The following is a 17,016-nucleotide window of genomic DNA, read 5'->3' as shown; positions in this document are numbered from 1 at the left end:
AACATCCTTGGTTCCAATCTTGCATCGTTACTCCATAAGCAGTACACAAAGAGCACTGTGCAGGACATGATTAAGACGTGACCAAATGAGTTAACTGGGACCTGCACAGGCTTGACAGATATGCACGGGCTTTCCAGAAATAAGAAGGCAGGCTTGGGATGCTGTTTTCAGGCAATTCAAGCTATATCACACTCTAATTTCTTCTGGATAGATGTAATCATTCCTAGAAGAGCATTCAGTTTCACAGGACCTAAAGCAAACAGCCAACCCGGCCTAATGGCCACTTATCAAATGCCTCCTGTGAGCCTTGTCCAGTGCTGCCAGCCCGCACAGCAGAACGGCCTACTGGCCCACTGCAGGCTAATGGCTGCTTCCAGTCCTCACGCCCCCTTCATCACTACAGCTTACGCTACTTGGGCACAGTTCTTCCCCAAGTTAGATGCAAGAAATTTGGTGACTTTGGCAAAACGCCTAAAAAAAAAGAAGTCATAATCCTGTGACTCATTCGCATTTTACATCTTTGTATTTTTCCACTGCGCAAAAGCAATTCCCCCAGGACTACAAAGAGCACTGGCACTTGTATCACCTGGGCCCTCGCTCTCCTGCTCTCTTCCTGAGTTCTCTCCCTTTTCCTCAGTACAGCTTTTCTGCACTCGCTTTTTGCTCAAGGGACGTGCTGTGCAAGCAGACTCAACAGACAATGGAAAGAGCTGACTGCTTTATTACAGCAACTTGACCTAGGCCAAAATTGTGGGTTGGGAACAACAAAGTCACTCCTTGTTTCTCCCTAGACCTGCCTGCGCAGGTCTGTCTCAGCCCTGGCCACTCCTCAGCGCTCCTTCTGTGCAGTGCGTGGAGAGCCACTGCTTTTGGTCACCAGATGTCAGGGGCTGGCACAGCGCACTGCTCTGCTGTGGCTCAGGGGCAGGCAGAGGATCCCAAAGCACAGCAGGAGGCTGACACCACGCAGCTTCCCAGGGACATGACTGGAGAAAAGGCCAACTTGGCGAGGCGCCACACCACAGCATACCACAATGGATGACAATACAGTAGGAAGGGCAGCTTTGAGATAGCTGTTCAGGAACAAACCTGTACTTATCCTGTACTTTCTGCTTTATGTCTTGCAGCGAATCTTGGGAGATATCTCGCTCAAGGTACCCAGAAAGCACCTCTGTAGCATTCTCTAAGTCTGCTTGGTTATTCTGCAAAGACGGGAGAAGAAAAAAAAAAAGCATTTTTTAGGAGGAAGAAATTTCTTTCATCAGTCCAAATGAAAGAAAAAACAGGATGAGTGAAACTGCATAATATTCAGGTAACCTGGTCTGAGAACCATGAATGAAAGAGCAGAAATTTCATCCTTTGGTCAGAACAGAATCTGTGTATTTACCAGCAAGTCTTATGTCTTTCTCAATCTGGAATACCTTGGCAAGCCTGAAAAGTCTTTTCCTTACTAGCAGTACAGTGTGGTACAGGCCAAATTATCTCCCATTGTGTCCCTTGTGTATTTGTTTATCTTCAGCATTGGCAAAGCCTCTGCTGACTCCTAGTACAAGCACTGCAGCATCAGAGCACAGCTTGGACTGCTGCTCAGTAGTTCTGCACACAGCCCAGAAGCCTTCTGCTTGGGTTGTGCACCAGCAAAGGATTGTTTCAAATCAAACAGCTAACAGTTTCACCTGCAAAGCAGATCATTTAAATCTCCAAGTGCAATTTTAATGATAATGCCCTTAGAAAGAGACCAGAGAAATGCAAAACACCAGCTTTCAGCTTTTGTGCATTCTTTGCCAGTTCAAAGCCAGAACTTTGATCCTTTTTCTTATTTCAGAGTGTGGCAACTTGCAGCTCCGCCTCCTCTGCCAGCAGAGCACCTACACAATGCCTCGCAGGGCTGCTGTACTGCAGACAGAAAATTCAGAAAACTTCCATGCAAATGGAGAGAACCATTTCTCCAAACTGAAAACCCCTATTTCACTCATCTTTGTTATCTGAGCTCCTGGGAACCACGTTTGCTCCTACCTCAAAGATAATGGACTGATTATTCTTTTTGAGGTAGAAGGCAAAGACGTAAGTGTACATGAGTGTGGCACGACACTGGCAGAGGACGTCGACTGCTTTCTTCAGGAACTGCACCTCAATCCACGACATGTTGTGCTGCTGCATTTCCTCCATCTTCTGCTTCACCTGAGCATAGAGCTTGTGCTCAAAGCGCAGGCTCTGCATGTGGTTCATATAGCGGTTGCAGTAGAACAGGTACCTCTGCAGGGCTGCTCTGGATCTCTGTGTTAATTCCCATTAGGAAGAAAGAAAACAAATAGTTAAAACAAAGTAATGGCTGCGAGAGAAGTAAGCCCTCCACAAGGCTCTTCCTGACACTAAGAAGAAGCTTCCTCGCCAAAGCAGTTTCCACTCCTCTTGCTGGCCAACAATGTGCAGTACTGTTAACCCCCATTCTGTGCCCAGAGGAGGGGCCAGACCCATTGCAGCTTGCTGTCATGTGGTGAACTTCCCAGCACAGCTGCAGCATCTTCACTCCCAGCCTCAAAAATAATTAGAATCACACTGCTGGAGCCTGAAGTTTTTAATTTCAGCCTCCCATCTCAAGTTACGAGGGCTTAAATGCTTCCAGTGTCATGACAAACAGCCAGAAGCAGATTTTCCTTTTTTGGCTATTAAGGAACTCTAATTAAACATTTATGGTGGTTGTGTTAAGAGGGCAACCTTAGGTTGCCTAGGCACGTCGATTACAAGGCAGGGGAAGATGCCACGTGCTATGCAGTACAAGAGATCCAAGATGACTCAATACGCGATCATTAATCTCATTTTCTTCTCACTGACAGATCAGCTGAGAACAAGGACAACATGGGCATGGTTCAACTTGCACAGAGTCTGTACAAGGGCAGCACGCGTCAGGCCAAGCCGTCCTATCTGCAGGAGGTGGGGCTGCAGGAAATACTTGGGTTCTTGGCTGTAACGGTACTTTGACAGAGGTGCAGGAAATGATTTCTGCAAGCTGCAGCACACAGCACGCAATTCCTCCCCATTAAAAGTTAGCAGGGGTTTTGGCTGTGCTAGCCATATTCACAAAGCAGTTCAATGTAGCTGCAGCTTCGCTCTCAATTTCTCCTTACGTCAGGTCTCCAAGTATAATTAGTGGAATAACTGAAGTCTATGCTGTATAACTTAAAGTCTGCTGTGCTTAAACACTTCAGGATTAGCATTAAGAACTCTGCAGCAAAGAGCATTTTCCAAAGGGTGCTGGGATTGCTGTCTGATCTGCAGTAAGATGACTTCATGCAAAGAGCTGCTATGAAATAGACAAGGCAGCACGACAGATAACAGCTGAGTTACCACGCTCTTTAAAATGGGCTAAAGTGATTTTGAACCTTACACAAGGCAAGAATTCAAAGCTGCTGGTGCCTTCTGGATTCATGCCCAAATTCAGGAAATTCCTTGGGGCTGATGTCTGTTTAGAGACAGCCCGAAAGAACAGCACCGAGTTGATTTCCCTTACCACCAAAGGTTATGGACTCACCTCCTGCGCATCCCTTGCTGCCTTTGCATCATCCTCGTTGTAACGATTGCAGTTGTACCTGTAACAGGGACAAAGACGCCGGACTCCAGTTCAAACAAATGCTCTTTTTCTCACGGCTTCCTCACCTCCCCACAAGGCCCACTTCCAAACTCACCAGGCAGATCCATGAGGCTCCCAGGGGCCCAGACACACCCAGCAGAACTCAGCTTTGCAGTTCTGGTTCCGACAGACCATGTGGTTGCAGCCCCCGTCCTTCTCAATGGTGACGTGGCATTTTGGGCATTCCTGTTGACAGTACACAAAGTACAGTTAGCAGGGGAAGCAAAACAGGTTTAGCGCCGGGGCTTTTAGGCATGGTACCCCTTAACCACCTCCTAAAGTTAGAAGGGTTCCCATAGCAGCAAGAAATGGCATATCAAGTGAAATACCCAATTTCCTTTTCCCCTTTGATCATTAAATTCTTCTTCCAAGTCACGTCTTTAATACCAAAACTCAGAGCTACCAGATAGCAAACCAAAAAAGAAAAAAAAAACCTAAACCTCTAAGGAGCAACACATTTCATCTACACTGCTATTGCACATCCCTAGCAGTAAACTGGATGGGTTATTTTCACAACCTTCTCCAAAATTACAGTAGTATTGATTGATGATCCATAATTGCCCAGGGGAAGGCATCTGGCTTTCCTCACTGTCAACTGTTTGGTTCACTGCAGCACTCAAGCCTGAAACAAGCTTAACAGTGAGCTGGTACCACGCTGCTATCAATCTGAGACACCTGCAGTTGTAAAATGTCATCCCAGAAGTATCCAAAAACTAGCAGCAAGAATCTATTGTGCTTCAAAGAAGCTTCTGTCAGCTAAAAAGACAATCCTCCTCCTGCGGCATTTCTACACCTCCTGTCAGGCTCCTTTTCTCCTCTTCACGTGACAGCTCACTGAAGACTTTTCTACAGAAGCCCACGTGGGGCTTCCTTTCCAGGTATGAGGCCTCTGCCAAGTAGGAGGACACATCAAAGAGCAGCACTGCACAGTGAAATCTTTGGGGAATAGGTTGTTTTTATTTTAAAATATCCCTCTCATAGATCTGCAGAGCGCAGCCACTTCCTAAAACAGTATTCAACTCAAGTAGCACACTAAAAAGAAAAGATTTCTCTTTATCCTACTGAATACACAAAGGCTGAACAGCAAAAAAAAAAAAAAAAAAAAAAAAAAAAAAAAAAGAAATCCCTGTGCTGCCCCCACAAGCAAAGGAAGACAGTCCAGCTCTTCTGCCACCTGCCCCTGCAGCACTTTATTCACAGTAACATAATGCAGATGCACCAGTCAGGAACACATCATTACCTTTTGCTAACCAGAGCAGACACTGTGAGCACGATTTCCTATTCCAACATTCAGTATTGATCATTCTCAGTAAAGGAGGTAACTAACACACATCAGTCTGCAACTGCTACTTTTATATAGGACACAATCCAACCGATCCCTGTACTCTCACTCCAGGTGTCTCAGGTATCACCACGAGCAAGATTTGCATACAACCTTGCCTCTTGGTGCTGTAAGGGACAGTGGAATTTGCACACTGAGAAGTGCTCAGAAAATAACTCAAAAGGAGCAAGAGTCCAACACGGATCAGAAGTGACTCATCCCAAAGGACAAATATGTTACAAGGGGAAGATGGGCAAGGGAGAAGAGGTTCGCATGAAAGATCACAACTTCTTTTTTGGCCCACACAGTTCAAGTGTGCTGAGCTACTTTTCCTTCTTGCAAAACTCAAGTCTCGTAAGTACAGCCTGACCTAACATTGAGGTTAGCCTATATTTGAGTTGAAGGGCTGAGCAAGATGACATCCAAAGGGGCTTTTCAACACAAAACAGTGAGTGATTCCCCCTCTCTTCAATGATGATTTCATTTCTGTCTTTTCCAAGCCTTGCTCTGCTCCTTCTGTCTGCTTTTGAAGAGGAAGAATGAAGGACTGGGCAGCAGAAGCACATGACATCACACAACCAACAAGGTTTTCCTGAAGAAGGGCACAGCCATTCCTCTGAAGGGAGCCATAACGCTATTAGGGCTCTTGATTGGAGAGTGCTGCTCTCCCAGCCATCCTGCCAGGAGAGAACAGCAGCGCTCCATCCCATCTGCAGCTTGCAAAAGGACTAAGTCCAGTTCCTAACCTGGGCTTCTCACGTAGATGAGATTCCCCAAATCTGGGAGCAGAGCACTTGCAGGAGCCTGATGAAGGCTTCTTTGCAGTTACTCTTGTTCTTGTGCTTTGAAATACGCCGCACGCAAGCTGGTTGGTTATTTTGTTTGGTCCAGGGCTTTTTTTGCCTTGGTGCTCTGATAGGTTTGAGCAGCAAGCAAGCACAAAAGGAAAACAATCCAGCCCTGCTTTCTTTCCTACCACTAATGCTTATTTGGCTACAAACAGTAAATGAAGCAGAGTAGCTCCTTTGCAAGCCCTCTCACACCAGTTCCACTGGACTGTCTGTAAGATGAAGGTCCAGTCAGGTAAGCTTGCTCCTAATTAATTAATCCAGTTTTGTGAGCTTCAGTCAAAAAATGGTTTCCACAGAAGAGACAGTACCAGTACACTGCCTGCTTGACTCCTCCAGGAAGCCCCTCTCACTCTTCCAGTCCTGCACAAACACCAGGACTCAAGTTTAGCTTAACCTGTCGCAGTTGTGAAAATCCCAGCTTGATGAGCTCATCGTAGTTGAACATAATTAAAAATTAAGGAAAAGCCATGAGAAGAACACGCAAAAGAAAGTCTGAACAGCAGCAGAAAGAAAAGAGCAGCAACCACTCAAGCCAATAATGAAACGAGTGAGGGAGATCTATACACAAGGAGGAAAAGGAGGGCAGATCTTACTGAGAGTTACAGCCATGCAGCAAAGTCACAGCCAGCAAATCAAATTACTCAACCAGCAGATTATTCTGCACATTATCTATCATACCATGATGCAGAAGTGACTTCATTCACATCGTTCCACCCCAAACAATTTGGTGTTACGCTCGCACACTGAACTTCAAAACAACAGCCCAAGCAAACCTAGCAAAGGAGAACAATCTCTGTTTTGTCACAAAAAGCTGCATGTTCATAGAACACCACAAGGCACTTTGCAAACAAAGGCTAAATAGAAACATATTTCTTAGGTCAGTGCAGGCAAAAAGATCAGCCTTCTCCAGGGCTCCCAGAGGCAAGTGGTGCTCATCAGCTGCTCCGCCAGCAACGCGTTTGCCTGTAACCTCCCCTAAAAGATGAATCCTCAGTGCCACACAGATTTCATGAAGCACTTCAACTAAATCCACTACTGATTAATTACAGTTAGTACAAAACCGTACAGTGTGACAGCACCTAGAATCAGGGAGCAAAGCAGGGTACTTTCAACACCTGCTCATGTGAGAGGAAAGATGGCACTGTGACATCTTGGGGCAAATGCTGTTTGTGGTTCTGGCACAACATCATGCTGGTGAGAAATGGAAGAACAAAGTTAGTTGCTGGTACCCAGGGAGGATCAGCTGGCAGCCAGGATTCTGCCGCGTTAGAACAAATGCAGGACTTCCACAAAGTACAGTGAGACTATGTGCTGAGGCATTAAAAGTGACCTGAAAAGAGAAATGGGTTCGTGCCATTACAATCTCTCTTGGAGGGTAAAAAAGCCCAATAGTTTTTGTGAAGGAGGAAGAAAAAACTGCTTGCTTTACACATTAGATGTTCAGGTCTTGTCTAGCCCAGAAGAGAATGAGATGGAGCCAAAAGCAGTAAGGCAGGGGCACTTGTAGTATCAGATCAACAACTTTCATTACCATCAATTTAATTTTGCAACAAAAAAAAAGTGCCTTGGGTGAATACCAGATTGTTAACATCTTTCTTCTTCTCTCTTAATACTCAAAGATACTGAAAGACTAATACAGACAAATCCACTTCCAAACCCTTGTTCCAGCGATTTTGCTCCCCTTCTTCCTCCTAGGCTCCTTTCAGGCAGTCCTGATACACTTTACGAGCCTAAAATACACACACAAATCCAAATTGTGTTTTTCTTCATTCATCCTTTGAAGGTTCAACCGTAGTTGATCTGCATGGTTTCTTTGTTCCCAAAGCCACAGAAACCACACAGCACCAGAAAGCTGCCAGCCTTATCCAATAAAGCAACTATTTAAGAACAAGTCTGTGTAACAAAGCGAGAAAAAGAAACGCACAAAACCTTGAACAATTCAACCCTTTTGTCTGAAAAAGATTGAGAATTAAAGGCTTGATAACAGTTGTATTGGCTTCAATTTTAATTTAGTTTACAGATCTCACACGTGAACACAGCTCATCTTTGTACAAGGCCACCGACTGCACCCCATGCTACTGCAAGAGCTGCTATCTTTTGTGTAGGCAAGTTAAATAGCATAGAGGCCTCCTAAGAACCAACCATGCAATATCCAACTCCTACTGGAGACCACAAAACTTGCTCCTCAAACTCATTTCTCATTCAGATCACTGCACAAAACTCACCAGAAAAAGCGTCGCTTCACTCCAGTTTGTGAACAGAGATCAACTCAGCTCACTTTTCTACTCTCTCATACAACAGCTGCTTGATGTTTCCTCCTCCCAGAGCAAGGTGGAATAAAGCTATCTCATGTCCCCCTGTTGCAAAGCATTACCCAGACTTCAAGCACGTGCATTCCAAGAAGATTGGTGTTTTTGGTTGCACCTCTACCACGATAAGCTGGGGAGCGTTCTTCCCTGAACAGAGCCCACAAAGGATAGGACTGCAGCTCAGGGCCATGCTCAGAGAACTTGAAAAATGCCAGAAATTGAGACAGCAGGAGCAACTGAAAATAGTGTCTGACGGTATCTGATCCAATCCCCTTCTAGGTTTTTCAAAGCGAAGAAACTCAATGCACCTGAGATCCAAAGCATTTTCTTACATCTCGAGGAAGTAACTTAGACAGGGGTGTTCAAGGGCAACATCTTTTGCCACTGACACCAGACTGCAGGAAGTAACAGATAAGCTGGGCTGATGCCAACACGGCTTGGCCACATTCATTTCCTCTGCTCACCATCCTCTGGATGGGTGTTTCCCACAAAGACAGATATTACTGCTCACATTCAATCCTACTTCTGAGCTATGCTTTAAATGCCATTAGCATGGCTCCTCGATGGCAAAGTCTAGATGCTGGTTTTAAAACGATGGGATGGAGAGCTTTTAAAGCCAGGACCAGAAACACCCTGAGGGCAGCAGATGCTCACCTGAGCCCCAAGGCTTAATCACAAGAAAAATAAGGCTGCTACATGGCAATACTCCAAATATTTGGGCCCCAAGGCTAAAAAAGCAGCATGCATACTCAACCCCTCCCAAGTGATTTGGCTCTTCTTCCTCAGGTTTAGCATAGGCAATATCTGAAGACCAAGCAAACTTTGAATAAACGTGATTTAGTTCTGGAGCTACAGTTCATCTCTGAGCACATTATTCCCAGAAAAAGCCACGTTCATTTTATTGAGCAATATTCAGCCTCCAAGCAGGGACCACACAAATATCAACCCATGAAACAGAAAAAAGCAAAATCATGCTGAAACTGTGCAGTCTGTTAACTGTGCATTTCACCGATGGGTGTTTCTGCATAATACAACATTCCAGCTCAATGAAAAACATGCAGCCAGCCCCAGAAAGAAACAGCGCCGCTGCAAACAATACCATTGACCAGTTACACAACAGAGCTAAGAAAACAAAGCAGCCATTTCCTAACACCCTCCCCACCTTCTTCCACCCCTCTGGCAGCCACGAGACCCAGGTCTGCTCCTGGCCCCGATGGCATCTGCTTCTTTTGTTTCCTCCCTGCTGTGCCAACCCTTGCTTTTATTCCTCCCAAATCGAGCAAATGCAGACAAGCTGAAGTTTCATGCAAAGTTGAGCTAGCTGGAACGAAGACATTTACATAATAAAATCCTAACAGCTGTTCTGCCAGGCTCTATCTGGAATGATGCCCAACGGAAATGAACAACTCAAGAGACCAGCCCAGGGGATTTAAAGGCAGATGTAAATTATCACAGGCGAATCAAGCCACAGGTGGTGTTAACATGTTTCACACACTTGGAGTGAGGCAGTGATTTGCTTGGGGAAGCCACCAGTGCCAGACAGGAGCCCCAAGACTTGAAACCTGAGCTTCCTTTGGGTCTCCGATCAACTCTTCCACACAAACACACCTATTTAACCTGATTCAAGGCAGTAACACCTACAGCTGCACTTCAAACAAGCACTGATTGCGCATTTTAATGTTTGTTCTTCATGACACGTGACAGAAAAAAAGCAATCCTAGAACTGAGGAATTAGATAGTGCATATAAAATACAAGGAAAAAACCCTCACCTTTGTGTTTGCTGCAATCCAATTAGAGGTTTCACTGTCATCATCACACTTCTTAATCCATTTCTTTAGCCACTGTTAGAAAAACAAAGGAGAAGTTAGAGAGGAACCGTAAAGGTCCCCAAGAGAGCTGCTTACATTAAGGTGATGGCAAGAAATGCTCAGCCACCTATGAGCTGAGTGCTACCCACAATGAGGTGAGGTGTGACTTCACAAAGCTTCCTTTAGTGGATAAAAATCTTCTGTCTCGCTCTCTAGACACACGCCAGGAGGAGAAAGGATCAGAACTCTAAGCCATTATTACTATTCCCAAGTCCTGTATTTTGGGGATTGCCTTGCTGTAAATTGGGTAGGGAGAACAGTGAAGTGATGTGGGGAAGCAGTGCAAAGAGCAAACCATTTAGCTGCAGATGCTTCCTGCTGCACCATCACAGTGCAGCTGATGCACAAACACTTCAGCAGTGAGTTGGCCATTCTTAAGTTCAACTAAGAAAAACTTCACACAGGACTGTTACAATTATTCTAAGAGTGATTTACAAAAACTGCTGTCAGACCCTCCGAGCTAGCTTCGTATCAAGTCACAAGATTTTCCTTAGACTTACACTGTCCACTGGTGTCCTGGCCACATACTCAGGCTTTTACTTCTTTAAAACTTAGAGGAAGCACGGCTACATCAAGTGAACACAATCACAAAAGCCTGCCTGCACCTCTGAGATAACAAACTGACCCAGGTTTGATTGGTCTCCCAGAGAACGCACAACACCTTTGGCGATGCTTCCTTCCCCATCCCCCAAGGAAGTTTTTTTGCATTCATCACTGGAGATGCACAGACTGCCCTCCTCAAGGTACAAAGCACGTCTGTTGTGAGCTCCACAACGGGCCACGGGATCCCAGGTTTGCTTACAGCTTTGGACAGCTTCACAAGAAAAGCAGTGGATGCTGTACGAAAGCAGGTGCCAGAACCAGGACCCAACTTCCTCCATGTCACAAACCTCAGTCCTGTGGAAGCCCTGAGCACCTGCAGAAATGCTGAGTACAGCAACACTCTTTGTAAAGCGAAGCATTCGCTTCTGAAGCTTTCTAATTCTTCTTGAGGGTCTCATCTGGAATATCCTTCTCCTCCAGGCTGAGGTTAACAAATAAAGTGAAGCATCCTAAAGGCATCCAGGAAGACTTCTCTAATTTTTTTCACATTACCATCTAAACAGGTGAACTAAAATGCTTCTCGATGTGAGCAGCTGCAAATCCTGTGCTTCATTTCTGCATGTCTTGCACATAAGTTGACTGCAAATGTTTCAAAGTCACACGTTTAGCAAAGAACTCTGAGATGCTCACCTTGCATTTAACAGGATCGTGCCAGTTTTCACCACAGTTAAAGCTGTAAGGGGAAAACAGCAAATGAAGTACACAGCTATACTTTTATTTAACTTGCTTAACATCACAGGAGTTCTTCTGAGAGGCTCTGCTGAAAGAATATGGAAAACCCCAAGGAAACCTTACCCATATTAAAAAAAACCCTCAAATCCCATAACTCCATAATTGGATATACATTGCATTCGTCAGTCTGGGTATTAATATTAGACTTGACAGGGATTTATTTTCCTTCTAGCAACTCAGGTAACCTTGCAAAGTAAATTAGCTATCTTATAAACAAAGAAGGTGAACAAAAGGATCTCGCTTGGAAAAGACACTTGAGTTCACTAATTATTAACTTGTATCAGCTTTCATTATTTCATTTTATTAACACTTTCAACACGTTAAGTAAAAGGCAACCTTGACTTCTTTTGCTTTACTGCTCTCACCAGAACTGACGTCCACATTTGCATCGAACAGGTTTAGCATCAGGATATTGGACTTTAACAACATGGTGGCAGTCTGGGGCAGGACACCATTTTAACAGCCGATTACACTACAAAATAAAGAAAAAGAACATAATGCAGTGGATTTGAACACGTACAACCAGGAAACAGGGACAGAGGTAAGTCTTCAAAATCAGAATAAACTCAGAATGGTGCTTTGGGAGCAGTGAAACTAGCAGTAGTTTGCTAAAAGACATTTTACAGCTTCACTTCACATGACAAATGTTTAAGGCACGTTATTCTTTATAGAATGGTGTTTCATGATTTTCAGTCTGAAGCACCTTAGGTAGCATTCAATAACCATAAACATTAAGTGCTTCTAAGAAAATAAACACTGAACAGCTCTTGTCATCTCTTATCTACAGATATTCACTGTATTTTTACATAACACCTCTGCAGTCCTACAGATTTTCTTGACTATTTTCCTACAACTACAGCTGTAACTAACTCGGCTATGAAACAAGCCCTGAAAAGCCTTTGATTTGTATTACATCTGATTAGAGACCACACAAAAGAAAACCTGCTCTACAGTTATAAAGAAGCCTCATTCTGGTTCAATACAGAGATACAGAGAAAAAACAATCCGGAAGCCATCACCCAAATTTCAAATCAAAACTCACCTCTACAAAACTATTTGTTATTAAATGCTGGTACTTTAATTTCACTTTCGAATCTGTGATCAGACGCCTGCAGAAAAGGAAAAACAAATACATTGTTGTAGTAGAAAACTCCTTTCTTCCCTACATAACCAGAAAGTCAAGACAAATGATTTTGATTCTTCCTTCTGTGCTTGCAGGTTTCTTTTTTGTATTTGCTATTTATTCTTACTATGAAATTGAAAGGTATCGTATTTAACTTCTAATATTAATTACAAAATCACACAGAAAGCTCACATAGTCCAAGAGAAATACTGTCTAAAGAGTGAGGGTGATCTTCATTCAAAAAACAGTTTGACAGACCAAGAACCAGAGCAAACAGCTTCACCAGCTCATCCACACGGAACAGCCATACTTTGTGTCAAACTCCTTTGCAAGTCTTCAGTGCTGCATTGACTCTGATAGCTCCAACGTTACCTGGGATTCACAGGAATGCTACCATTTCAGTTTTGAAATCAATGTGGTTTTAATCTGTTGTATTCACGAGAAATCCCAAAGTCAATTTACATTCAAAACTGATTTAAATTCAACATCACAGAGGGCGTATACACATCAACTTTAGGTCAGCTCAGAAGGAAGAGGGCAAAGAAAACTAGACAGACAGGAATCCTTTAAGAGCACGGTGACCACTCCTGTCCTGGCCACACAGACCCAGCAGGTATTTGCAGACTATCCATGCTGTATATCTTGTAAGTTCTTTCATTATGTATTCCTGAAGACCACTATATACATTTTAAATTTATGAAAGAAACATCCACATTTACAAAGCCTCACAACATAAAGCTGGATGCACTTTGTGGTATTTGTTTTAAGTTAACCCAGAGTTCAGCTTGATAGAACCGCACTGCATAAATACTGCAATTAATTCACCATTTCGGGGTGCAGCCACAATCAAGTGTGCTCTTGCATGTTATGATGCCAACGTGCACCAAAGAAAGCACGTGACCTTGGGATGTTGCATAAACCCTGGCCCTGAGCAGTCGAGGAGCTCCTTGACAAATGACATGCCAGTTATTACATAAACACAGCACGTGACAGCCAAATTCCCAGTGCTAGAATAAAAACAAACCGACTGACAGAGCATCTCATCAGGCCCTTTTCTGTGGTAAGTCTGCGATCTCAGAGCAAAACTAATCAAAAAAGGGAAAAAAAACCTGAATTTTGACATGCCACGTGAATTCCAAGACTCACTTTCTTACTCTATACATAAACTTCTAAAGCATTAAAAAATGCAGTAAGTTTTATCAGAGACATTTAATGTACGCAAGAGGAACTGGAGCATGAGGAGTAAAGCTACACCTGGCCAGAGCACATGGAGCACACAACCCACTGCCTCTGCTTACCTCCCTAGACCTGTGTCAACACCCTCACCCGCTCTACATTTGGCTCTGATGAGTACTATTGGTTTTTTTTCTCCCCATAAATAATGAAACAAAGATGACAAATGAAGAGATGAAACCCATTCCCAATGCCCACAAAACCACCCTTTGGGTCCATTCTTCTAGGAGCTAAGATACAAAAAGTAAGCTGGAAAAGTAAACTTTACTTTACATGTGAATTTAAAGCAATTACCAGCACCTTTAGCAAGGGTGAAGAAGAGCTAGAAGCAGATTACCTTCACCTTGTCTAAAGGTCTCCAAAGAGCTGAAAGGGGCCCTTTCTAAGCCTGCCTGCTTCAGCTCAGCAAGAACAGGAGCAGGAGGAAGACTGACAAACAATCTGCTAGCTGAGAACTCACAGATCAAGGCGAGTCATCTGGATTGCTCAGCTTGGACTTGTACACTTGAATGCAGTTTGCACGTGTACTGCTCTGTTGAGACGGAGTACTGAGAAAGGAATAAATGAATAATTTGGCCTATCTAACCTATGTGATAGATAAGGAAGCTCTAATGTCTCTCGACAGTACACACTGCTCTTTGGCTTCTAAAGCTTAGAGCTGGAGCTTTTACAAAAGAGAAAGAATTAAAAAGAGAAAAGCACATTGGAGGGGAGGGTGAAGATTCCAGATGGTATTACTTATGTCTTTGTTCCTGCCATTTACTAGAATTGCTGCAGATTATCATCTTCTGTTTTCAAGCGAAACATGAGGATTTTACAGAAGATGCACCTTCCTTCCCCCAGAAATCCCAGGAGTCCCCATAAGACCAGGGACAAGTAGGCTTTCACCTCCATATCAAGTTCCATTTAGATCAGGAAAATCTGTTCTCTTTAGTGAACAAGCATCGTTCCCTTGTCAGAAGCCCCTCCTGTTTCTAGGTGAGAGAATCCCACAGCACGTGGTTGTGGTTCTTTCTACTACAGTAACCATGAAGCAAATCACAGGGCTCATCAGACCTACTGTTAAATATCACACAGCAGCAACAAAGCCAGAGCTGCTCTCCTCCTCTTCCATCCTGCTACTGCCACCACCCACTGTCTCCACCAATTCCAACACCTTCAGCTGCCTATGTGAAGAGATACACAACACATCTTACTCACAAACTGTTCTAACCAAGAACACCCTCGAGAAATTTCCCACTGTGAATGCACTACACCGCAAGTTGGGTTCAGACTCCAGTAAACAAAAATCTCAATCATGAGTTGACAACTTAAGTTTAGCTTCCACTATCTGAACTCCACAAAGCACCCCTCGACAGCATGAGAGCATTTCAGCTCGTTTGCTTCCCTGCAGCCTACACACTATGAGTAACAGAGCTGCTAGCAGAGGGAGATGGGAAGCCACCAGTCTGGGAGCAACTGACAGAAAAAAACAGCAAATTAGTATCAATGAGTGAGTCAGACTTCAGGAAGGAAGGAGTAAGGTAAGAAAAAATGAGCTCCTGTTTAGATGCCTTTTAGCATGAAGAATTAAAATGAACTTAATCAAGGCTCAGTATTATGAAGGATATTACTCATGCAATAACATCATTCAATATAAAAGAGAAAGAAGTTCAAGGAATTCATTGCTTCGCTGTGTGTGAGCAGTCATCCTTCAGCCAGACAAGTTAATGAGCCAAGTGACACAGTCTGACATACCCCTTCAATCAAATCTTATGTCTGAGGGTCAACTTCTCTCTATCAGAAGGCATAAAACATCCCCTGCATCGCACAGCACACAGGACCAACTTCCTCTGACTCACATACCAACTGTAGGTATAGGAACCAGTGAACCAGCAAGTTGACCAGGTGAGAAGTCAAATTGCTGCATAAACTGAAGGAAACTAAATACACAGAGCAGTTAAACAGGGTTTGGAAAGACTTCCTCATGTCTATCCTACTGCCTTAATGACCAAATAGGTCAAGAAGTCCTTCCTTCATGTTCTGTGGCATGGAGTTTTCAGACCTAAACAAGTCAAAAAATGTTTAGTATCGAAACAGACACTTCAGCACCAACCTCACTGGCACATTAAAGTTCTGCACAGCTTTTTATACGCTCTTCATAACATCTGAATAGCACGTTAATAGCAAAATGAAAAAAGAGAGGAAAGCCAAGAAGTAGCAACTCTCAATACTTACATAACTGTGTTATCATCAACTAAGATATCACAGCCATGAGCAGGGCATGAAATGGTCTGGAAAAAAGAAACAGAAAGATCATAAAAGGAACACTGCTTGTTTTATTTTGGTATCACAAAGAATTTCAAGGCAACAGACTTCACTACAATCCATAACAAAGACAGTCGAGTGGCTTAATCATCACATCCCAGATGTTCCGCTGTGCACAGCATGATTCCTCCCACTCACAGCAAAGATGCATGCACCAACTGCATGCAGCTCCCTCAGCCTCTCAGTTTGTAACTCTCAAAGTTCTCAGGTATGAGGGCTTTGTCACTGCTGTCTTCTGGGTTTTCTGTTGCTTGTTTTTGTTTGTTTTTAATCTTTAGTGAAGAACCTTCCCCTTCCTTCCCCATACCCAGAATTTTCTGAAGACATGGGGTACAAGTTGACATTTTACCTGTCCCATGCCTTCCTCCATTATTTTGGTAGTTAAATATTCACTCCAGCACTGCATACAGAACTTGTGTCCACACTCTAGGCCAGTAAAGTACTGCAAGGACAGAGAACACAACATATCAGGTTATTTTATCCCACAAATTCACTGCATCATTTCACCTTTCTCAGTGTTACGCAGTTGACTGCATCGCTCATCCCCATACCAAATCTGAGCCTCTGCTCCTTACTTGTATCATCACCACCTCACAACACTGCTAACACAGCTCTAGACACACTTTCAAAGTCAGACTTTGAATCCCCAGCCCTAGCAGCAAGGAAAGGTGTGGCTGATGTTTCCATCCTGTCTGCCCATTTGAACGGATCCTCATCTTAAAATGGCTCTCCCCTCATCTTACTCTTGGAAAATAATAAAACAAAGGCATCACCACCAAACAGGTGGCAGTTACATGATAACACCAAGTCCTTTTTCCTCCTCTTGGTCCACATGGCTTGCTACCACACACGGGTGCTGCCCATAGTTCCCATAATATGCATACCTGCTATGCACAAGCACTAATTGAGCTCCCTCTGTACAGGTGTGAGAGGAGATCAGCAAGCATTGAGCAATAGAAATACAAGTGTGTACACTTCCATTTTAATGCACACACAAAGTTTGCCAACTCGCTTGCTAGGCTTCCCTCTGAAACTCA

The 17,016-nt window shown here is 43.8% G+C and overlaps 1 protein-coding gene across 1 annotated transcript in view; it reads right to left on the bottom strand.

The window, feature by feature from the left end:
- The window catches only part of ARIH1 (ariadne RBR E3 ubiquitin protein ligase 1), a 48,495-nt gene that overhangs the window by 2,717 nt on the left and 28,762 nt on the right, over nucleotides 1-17,016 (bottom strand). Inside the window, exons 4-13 of the mRNA XM_042885643.1 lie at nucleotides 16,329-16,421; nucleotides 15,890-15,945; nucleotides 12,359-12,425; nucleotides 11,682-11,788; nucleotides 11,215-11,257; nucleotides 9,883-9,954; nucleotides 3,687-3,817; nucleotides 3,533-3,590; nucleotides 2,017-2,277; nucleotides 1,090-1,202 (exon numbers count right to left, since the gene is read on the bottom strand). Of these exons, the coding sequence (XP_042741577.1) occupies nucleotides 1,090-1,202; nucleotides 2,017-2,277; nucleotides 3,533-3,590; nucleotides 3,687-3,817; nucleotides 9,883-9,954; nucleotides 11,215-11,257; nucleotides 11,682-11,788; nucleotides 12,359-12,425; nucleotides 15,890-15,945; nucleotides 16,329-16,421 (1,001 nt within the window). The remainder of the gene's footprint in view (nucleotides 1-1,089; nucleotides 1,203-2,016; nucleotides 2,278-3,532; nucleotides 3,591-3,686; nucleotides 3,818-9,882; nucleotides 9,955-11,214; nucleotides 11,258-11,681; nucleotides 11,789-12,358; nucleotides 12,426-15,889; nucleotides 15,946-16,328; nucleotides 16,422-17,016) is intronic.

Source organism: Lagopus leucura, unplaced genomic scaffold, assembly GCF_019238085.1.
Source record: "Lagopus leucura isolate 7727_CA_CO unplaced genomic scaffold, USGS_WTPT01 Super-Scaffold_100052, whole genome shotgun sequence".
NCBI classification, from domain to species: domain Eukaryota; kingdom Metazoa; phylum Chordata; class Aves; order Galliformes; family Phasianidae; genus Lagopus; species Lagopus leucura.
Note: the sequence above shows the minus strand (reverse complement) of the source record. Positions and strands in the feature narration are given on the sequence as shown.